This window comes from Alexandromys fortis, unplaced genomic scaffold, assembly GCF_014885135.2.
Source record: "Alexandromys fortis isolate MF-2015 unplaced genomic scaffold, M_Fortis_MF-2015_v1.1 scaffold_32, whole genome shotgun sequence".
Classification (NCBI taxonomy): domain Eukaryota; kingdom Metazoa; phylum Chordata; class Mammalia; order Rodentia; family Cricetidae; genus Alexandromys; species Alexandromys fortis.
The window spans coordinates 8339905-8348106 of NW_026067938.1; the positions used below are offsets into that span (position 1 = coordinate 8339905).

General features: G+C 42.3%; 1 protein-coding gene across 3 annotated transcripts in view; it reads left to right on the forward strand.

Annotated features, from left to right (window-relative positions):
- Positions 1 to 1491: 1491 nt before the first annotated feature.
- The window catches only part of F11 (coagulation factor XI), a 21581-nt gene continuing 14870 nt past the window's right edge, over positions 1492 to 8202 (forward strand). Inside the window, exons 1-3 of one of the 3 annotated variants that reach the window (XM_050147261.1) lie at positions 1492 to 2034; positions 2648 to 2703; positions 7431 to 7593. In XM_050147261.1, the coding sequence (XP_050003218.1) occupies positions 1941 to 2034; positions 2648 to 2703; positions 7431 to 7593 (313 nt within the window). In that variant the 5' untranslated portion in view covers positions 1492 to 1940. Of the gene's footprint in view, positions 2035 to 2647; positions 2704 to 7430; positions 7594 to 8202 lie in introns of those variants that run through there. The other 2 variants (XM_050147260.1, XM_050147262.1) reach the window with 2 other exon arrangements.

The following is an 8202-nucleotide window of genomic DNA, read 5'->3' on the forward strand; positions in this document are numbered from 1 at the left end:
AACGCAGGATCTCTGGAAGGGCAGTCAGTGCTCTTAACTGCTGAGCCCTCTCTCCAGGCCTTGTAGGAGTGTTTTAAAGGGATGCCTAGAATTTCATACCCTTGTTCATCTCTCCATAAAGGTATGACTATCTGGCAGGTTTAGAATCTATTCAGAAAGCCCCCAGCGGCACAGCTGTGACACACAGAATTGGGACAATGGGACTGTGTCTCCATGTCCCCAAATATTGAAATTCTGAAAGTCAGCAGTTTCAGAAGCTGATGTTGGCACTGTCTTTGAACTAAGTGCATGTTTCCTCTGGTACATGTGGTTTCAGCAGATCCCATTTCTTTCTGGTCTTCAGAATGATTTTTTAACTAAAGATGGATTTGTATATACGAGCTCATACTTAAGATTTTCTGTAGGAAATTGGGATCCTTTCCAGAACCTTCAATCATCTTTCTCTGAAAGTCACTTAAGTCAGACTTCAGAAAACAAAACAAAACGTGTATTTATTTATGCGTATCTGACACAAAGCACCCTCGGAAGTCAGGGGACAACCTTTAGGAATCAGGTCCTCTGTGTGTGTGTGTGCATGTGGGTGTGCGTGTGTGTATGCATGTAGGCACACATGTGTGTGTGTGTGTTTATGAGGTTTCAAGAGACCAGGAAGTAGTCTTTACAGCTAGCTCATGTTTTTGTTTTGCTTTGGAAATAGGCTCTCTCTATCTATGTGGTCCAGGCTGTCCTCCAGCTCACTATGTAGACCAAGTTGGTCTTGAACTCAGTGATCCACGTGCCTCTGCCGCCTTAGTGCTGGGATTAACAGGCTGGTATCACCGCACCTGGCTAGTTAGTATTTAATATTAAAAATGAGAGACAAGAAGGGCGGAAACAAAGCGGATGACCAAGTACCCATCAGCCACTGCTTTAGACCACAGCTCTAGTAACTTATTTTTGCTCCAGTGATGTGACCCGTAACCGAAGAAGTCTGGTAAGAGAGGACACAAAACGTCCTGTTTTCCCAAGAACACTTGATCCTTCTTGCAGCTCAAGGGGACCCCTTAGCAGAAATACAGTTGTGTGGGATGGCTTTCCTCGTTATAAATTGCAGCAAGCCCTACCCTTGGGAGGCCCCTGTGTATACAAAGTCCCTCATCCTTCAGGGACCCTCTCTGCTTTGTTATTGTCATTGGCATACGCGCAACAGCACATACCACCTTGGAGGTTGGCATTTGAGTCTCAGTGAGCCCTGACAGAAAACTTGTGAGAACCGGCTATGAGTATAGATTTCTTTTTCATTGTCAGTATTTGTGAAGAGGCAACACGTGCGCTTTGTTCCTCAGCATTAATCACATCTCCGACGGCATCTGAAAAGTTGACGTCATAAAAAAAAGAAAACCGGAAGTGCGAGGCAGGACACTCCCTGATGATCTGTGTGCTCAGCCTCTGACCCCTAGCCTCTGGCCCCCAGCCTCGAGGCCCCAGTCCCCAGTTTCCAGCTTCCAGGCCCCAGCATCCAGCCTCTAGCTCCTGACGTCTCTCCTCCCTTCGCTCTACTGCAAATCTCCAAGTCCTTCTGATTTCTGTTGTCTTTCTCTGCTCAGCTTGCAGTAGAGTTGGAATTAACGGCGCACTGCTGGCGTTTCAAAGCGTGAGCATGTATACATTTGGCAGGCAGGCAGGCACCCTCAGTCTGAGTTTGCCCAACTGCTAAGGCAAGGTCAGGTTCTCTGGCCATCTTGGTGTGCGCTGCTTGTTTGCGTACACAGTGGAAAGAAAGCACACATTTGGTGTGTTGAAAGAGCTTGCTGCTCTCCTGAGGTAGGTGAGGTACGTTTCGTTAGCAGGGACTGAAAGGACCTTCTCCGACACCAGACACGCTGAGCATGCTGTGTGAAGACAGGATGTCACATGACAAAGGAAACCAGTACAAATAATTATTTAAGGAACATTGTCCTATGCAAGCTCATTCAAAGGGGGAACAAGACTACGTTGAAGAGAGAAATCGCGCCCAACTGAGGACTGCAGCGAAGACAGAAAAAGTGCCTCCAGGTACGGCTTTAAAACTGGACATTTCTCTCAAACACGTGTCCCCTCTTCTGCAATGAGGGCTTAGCTTTTCCCGTATGGAAAGATTGATTTTTAAAAGGTATCTGATTTTACATTGTAGATACAGTTAGTCACCCTCTACAGTCAGTCAACTTGAGAGTGGAGGCAGAATGGAAGACTAGTAGCTTGTAGTCAGTAAGAGGAGTTTTTCAAGAAAAAAAAAAAAGAAAACTAAAGAGCAATACAGGAACTGGATATGAGGCTGTGTGTGTGTGTGTCGTGTGTGTGTGTGTGTGTGTTAACAGCTTTTTCAGTATTTAGTAGGGCATGTATATTTACAAGGAACCAAGACAATATGTTAACAAATTTTTAGTGTTTTTTTTTTCAGAAATAGAAATTGTAAGGAGGATAATTATTTATATATGTGTGAATATATGTATATATATACACATACATACATATATACATATATGTATGGAAATAGGGAGAGAGAGTTCAAAACTGAAAACAAAGGAAATGAGTTGGAAAAGAAAGTAAAGATGGAAAATTGGAGTAGGGAGGGGGTTATATATTTGCACTTTGAGCTCTAAAATCATTGACATTCTTCTCTTTGTAGGATGGCCTCATTATATCAAGTGGTATATTTTATCTTTTTTGTCTCAGTTTCTGATGGTAAGTGTTGCTTTATTTTTTTCCCAACATACTACTTTTATTAATTATTTGAGAATTTCATGCAATTCACCCTGATCACACTTACTTCCCCTTCCTTAAAGGTCCACCCTCACACCTTTGCGTCACCTCCCCCCGAAAAGCCTCATCAAGTCCAATTGGTGTTGCCAATGTACTCATTGGAGCACGGTCAGATTCGCAGTGGCCGGTCTTTTAAAGAACACTGAGTCCTTCCCCACCCCCTGGCAGAAGCCATCAACTGTGAAGAGCTACACCTCAGCATCTTAATCACAGCTTTTAAGGACTCTCTTTAATATTTAAATATGACCTAGAAATAGCTCATTTTCTGACCTGTAGAGTGGGAAAGAACATAAGTCTACGAAGAGAAATTGCATGCCAATCCCCACATACTGTGGATTAATTCCATACTGCTAACTCCAGGGGAGGAAGCAAAATCATTTATTTTTCCAGTCAAGACTTCTACTTAAGGGGTCCAAAGAAAGAAAGAGATATAAACACAGGATTACAAAGAGACTACGCCTATATCATCTGCGTGATGGTTACGTCTCTCTATAGACCTGCATCTTTATCTACCTGTATAACACATTGCAGTGGTACCTAAGAGCAATATTAGAAAGCTGAAGGCTTGAGTCACCTCTCTGATTAGTTTTCTATAAAGCATTCAGTCCAGCCACACACACACACACACACACCAATTCTGGGCTGAAAATGTTATCAAAATATTAATGTACAGCTTACCCATTTGGTTAATTTAGCTATTGAATTTGTTTATTAATTACTTAATATTCAGTAGACTTAATTAGCACAGCTGACACTTAATTAATATTGGTTATAACTCAATATGAATATTTTCACCCCTGCTTATTTGTTATTTAAAATGAAAATTTAAAAACTCTTTTAAAAGTAATGTATTTATGTTACATTGACTCTCTGAGACTGCCACTGGCCTTTAACCAAAGTAAATTCTTTTTGGTGTTACACATATGAAAAATGGCAAATATAGGTAGGGATTTAATAAAATAAACACTTTGCAAAAGATTAAACTATATAGTTTATAATTTAGTTTTTATTTGTGATAAGATTGCTACTCATGTTATTCCTTCATTGTCATTGTTTGAAATTCCATTTTTATTCCCTTGGTAAATTGTCAGTACTGTCTTGACATATTTGTTAGTTTTTGTCTTTTGTTTCGGTTTGTTTTGTTTTTCAAGACAGAGTTTCTCTGTGTAGGCCTGGTTGTCCTGGAACCCACTCTGTAGTCCAGGCTGGCCTCCAATTCAGAGATCCACCTGCCTCTGCCTCTGAAGTGCTGGGATTAAAGGCATGTGCCACCACGGCCCTGCCTGTCTTGACGTCTTAAACACTTAAACAATTGTGTTGATATACACACATGTTATTTATATACGTAGAAAACAGCAATAAATGCTGACCTCTAAATATGTCTTTGAATGATCCTGCATGACTTGGTCCTGGAAACCTAACTGGGGCGACTAGGGAATGAAAAAAGGATAGACACACAGACACACTCACAACGCAGCTGGGACCGGGCGGGCTGTGTTCACTCTTCTTGATGACCTCCTACCAAGACTAGCTCACACACCTCTTGTGCAGCATGTAATGAAGGTGTGCTGAGGTTCCAGGAGGTGGTGCTGTAGCCATCATCTTCAGTATGTTGACTTAGAGTCCTTCACGTATATTCTCAAGAGTCAGACAGTTCTCCTTTCAGTTTTCTGTGAAATCTCGTTAGAGATATCTGTTTTTCCTATGGCCTCACCAGCAGGGGAATTGTTCACAACAACCAAGCTAGGGAGAATGCCTAGGTCTCTGCCAATAGATGGATGTGGAAGGAAAATGCTGAACATATGAACACTGAGAGGAGGGGTTCTGTTTTTTACTGAGAAAGTTTGTTTATTAAGTTTTTATTAATTCTCTGAGAACTTCCTACATTGTATTTCGCTCATATTCACCCCTACCTCCCCAAACTCCTCCCACATCCACCCTCCATCTCATACCCCACCAAACTTTGTGTCCTCATTTTTTGATTTGGCTCCAATGAAGAATGAAGTCATGCCATTTGTATGACAATGTATCCAACTGGCGATCATGATATTAAGTGAAATAAATCCGATCGAGAAAGATGAATGTCGCGTTTCCTCAAATCTGTGGATTCTAGGCTTTATATAAGCACATAAAGTTGTGCATATATGCCATGAAAACTGAAGTGAGACTCTTTACACCCTGGAGTCTAGGGGAATGAAGGAGAAGAGGGGGAAGGAGAGAAATGGGAGGGTTTGGAGAATGAATAGAGTCAAAACACGTGATACACTTGATGCAAATGTCTGTGAGATCCATCACTAAGTACAATGGATTTATGCCAATCGACGCTGTGAGAGAATATCTACTGTCACCTCCCTTAGACATTGTCAGAGAGATCCTACTTGCCACACACGGAAGGTAAAAGGAACTGAAAGTCAGAAGGAAAGATAGAGGTTGATGTATTGTTCCTGCAAAATGTGATTACACACATAGAAAAATTCAAAGTAATGAACACACTGATTATTTTAGGTAGATCAGCAAAGAGTCTGAAGATGCGACATACTTGCAATCTCAGCGCTAAAGAGGTAGCGGGCACATTTGAGGCCCTTTCATGCAAATTCTTTGATATACAAACAGTAACCAATGTTCACCAGTACTGGGAACTATACTGAGATTATGGAAATCAATACGACAAACTAAATGATTTGAATAGTCACTATTTCCTAAGTAAAACCGCCTGTTTATTAATTCTTTAAAAGTTAATCCAAACCTGCTATGCTTCTTGGTTGTAACATTTTAAGGTGTCATGCCGGCTATGTATGAAGACATTGAATTTCTAAGTTTAGCAGACATAGTGTGAGGTAGGAACAGGCCGCTGGTGAGCTGGAAGCTGCCACCGTGTGCTTTGGTAGGAGACAATGTGGAACATGGAAAAAGTCAGCTCCACAGCTCTCTCCTGGGATACTTGTCAAGATGGAGAGAGTCATGCTCCCTGCCCAACCTCTGTTGAATTTCAGAGGCAGCTCTGTGGTGATGTTCCTCCCCTCGTAGATTCCTTCAGCAGCTACAGGCATGCTGTGGGGTCTACTCGTGGAATGATGTTTCTAAATTCATGGATTGAAAATAGATAGGCTCTTGGAGGAATTAGTTATATCAAAATATGATCAGCTAAAATGGAAAATATTCAATAAAGAACTAGGTGTGGTTCTGAGTAGGATGTTATGTGAAAAGATGTAGTGTTGAGCTGGAGAGATAGCTCAGTGGTTAAGAGCACTGCCTGCCCTTCCAAAGGTCCTGAGTTCAATTCCCAGCAACCACCTGGTGGCTCACTACCATCTGTAATGAGATCTGGTGCCCTCTTGAGGAGACCTGGTCAGTCATCCTCATCAACTTAGACCATGAAACCCAATATGGACAAGTTCATCAGAACCACCATATACGGGCTGCCCATGCATGCTTCAGTGTTGCCAGGGCATAAGTTTCATTTCTTATTTTTGTAAAACTGAATAGAAATGACTGACAAACTGGCGATGAGTCATAAGGATTCTGTTTGTTGTCATGGTGGCAGATACATCACACGACCGATAGCAGCCTAGATAAGCGCTGATATTAATAACACAAGTATGTACCGCATTTCCGTAGGGATCAATGAAAAACCAGGTGAGGATTTGTGATTTTGTTGACTGTCTAAGACCTATGAACCTCATGTGAGAGTTTCGACTGCTAGGTACCTACAATCCTCTCAAGGCATTTACTGACTGTGGTTACAACAGTTCATATTTGAGTTAGAGTTTATTCTTCCTGAAGTATTTCCACAAGAGTTTAATACTTATTTTCAATGTTACAAAGAAAAATGAACTAGCAGTCTCTCCATGAGACTATATGGCTGCAGGAAGAACTGTAACCTTTTTTTGTTTGGTTGGTTTTGGTTTTTGGAGACAGGGTTTCTCTGTAGCTTTGGAGCCTGTCTTGGAACTAGCTCTTGTAGACCAGGCTGACCTCGAACTCACAGAGATCCACCTTGCCTCAGCCTCCCGAGTGCTGGGAATAAAGGTGTGTGCCACCACCGCCCGGCAGACCTGTAAACTTTTATGCAGTCACTAGGGAACACTCCCAAAGGACACAGAGCCTATGGATTATTAAGGATCTCTTTCTAGCAACAGAGGGCTTTTAAATTTTTATGTACTCTGGCTTTTTATAAGAAAAACTTATCTGAGGTTTTAACTCAATTTGACTCAACAGGTTTTCCTGGGCTCTGTTCTTCTCACTGGTAAATGAGTCCATTTTTAACGTTAACATGACATCGTAGGAGAGGCCATGCGTCTTGGCTTTTAAGTATGTTGCAGTGTTAAAGCAATGAAGGAGGGCTTTCCTGAGGATCACATTTTACGAACCAAAGAGCTGAGCAATCACTGAATTACTGCCGCAGCCTTCCCAAAACAAAAATCACTCACAACGGTCGTGCCCCCAAGGCCAATATGTTGTTTGTGGTTTTATTTTCATCTGGGGCCGTTCACTACAGAAGCTAAGCTAACAGTGTTAATTGATCCAATGTCCAAGTTCGGGCACAGTTTACGGGAAGCAGGCGAGGTAGCGTTGACTTTATCGAATTATCTAACGGTAAGTGCCTACCAAAATCCACACTAACGTGTGCCATGTGTGTCTCATCGTAGGGTGTGTCACTAAGCTCTTCAAAGACACCTGCTTTCAAGGAGGTGACATCGGTACTGTTTTCACACCGAGTGCCAAGTACTGCCAACTGGTCTGCACCCACCACCCACGGTGCCTGCTCTTCACATTCATGCCTGAGTCATCTTCGGATGATCCTACCAAATGGTAACTCCCTATGTTTCTCTGAAGAGCAATTAATTTCAGAGGCCAGTTACTTACCACTGCCGATTGATTACCTGCACACAAATTCCCTCCTGTCAGTTTGTGAAATGTGACGTCACCAGCTGGGAAATGAGTTCTCCTTCCACTGAATTGTTAAAAATTACAGGAAGGATGAGGTCTAGGTACCTTTGTGAAAAACTGCAATGCCTCTTGAGATCTCAATGTTAAGATCATATTTTCTCTCTTCTTCTGCGTTTTTGTCTTATATTTTTGTCTTTTTGCTGCTATTGGTTAGTGGTAGTGGCTATTATCTAGAAGTGTCTTCTAGCCATTCAATTAGAAAAAAAAAAGTTTTTAAGAATAGGCCAGCTGGCCTGGGTCTGAAAAAGCCCGGGTTAAAACCAGTCATGCTGAACATAGTGGACAATGAGGACTACTGAGACCTCAAGAACAATGGCAATGGGTTTTTGATCCTACTGCACGTACTGGCTTTGTGGGAGCCTAGGCAGTTTGGATGCTCACCTTACTAGACCTGGATGGAGGTGGGTGGCCCTTGGACTTCCCACAGGGCAGGGAACCCTGATTGCTCTTTGGGCTGATGAGGGAGGGGGA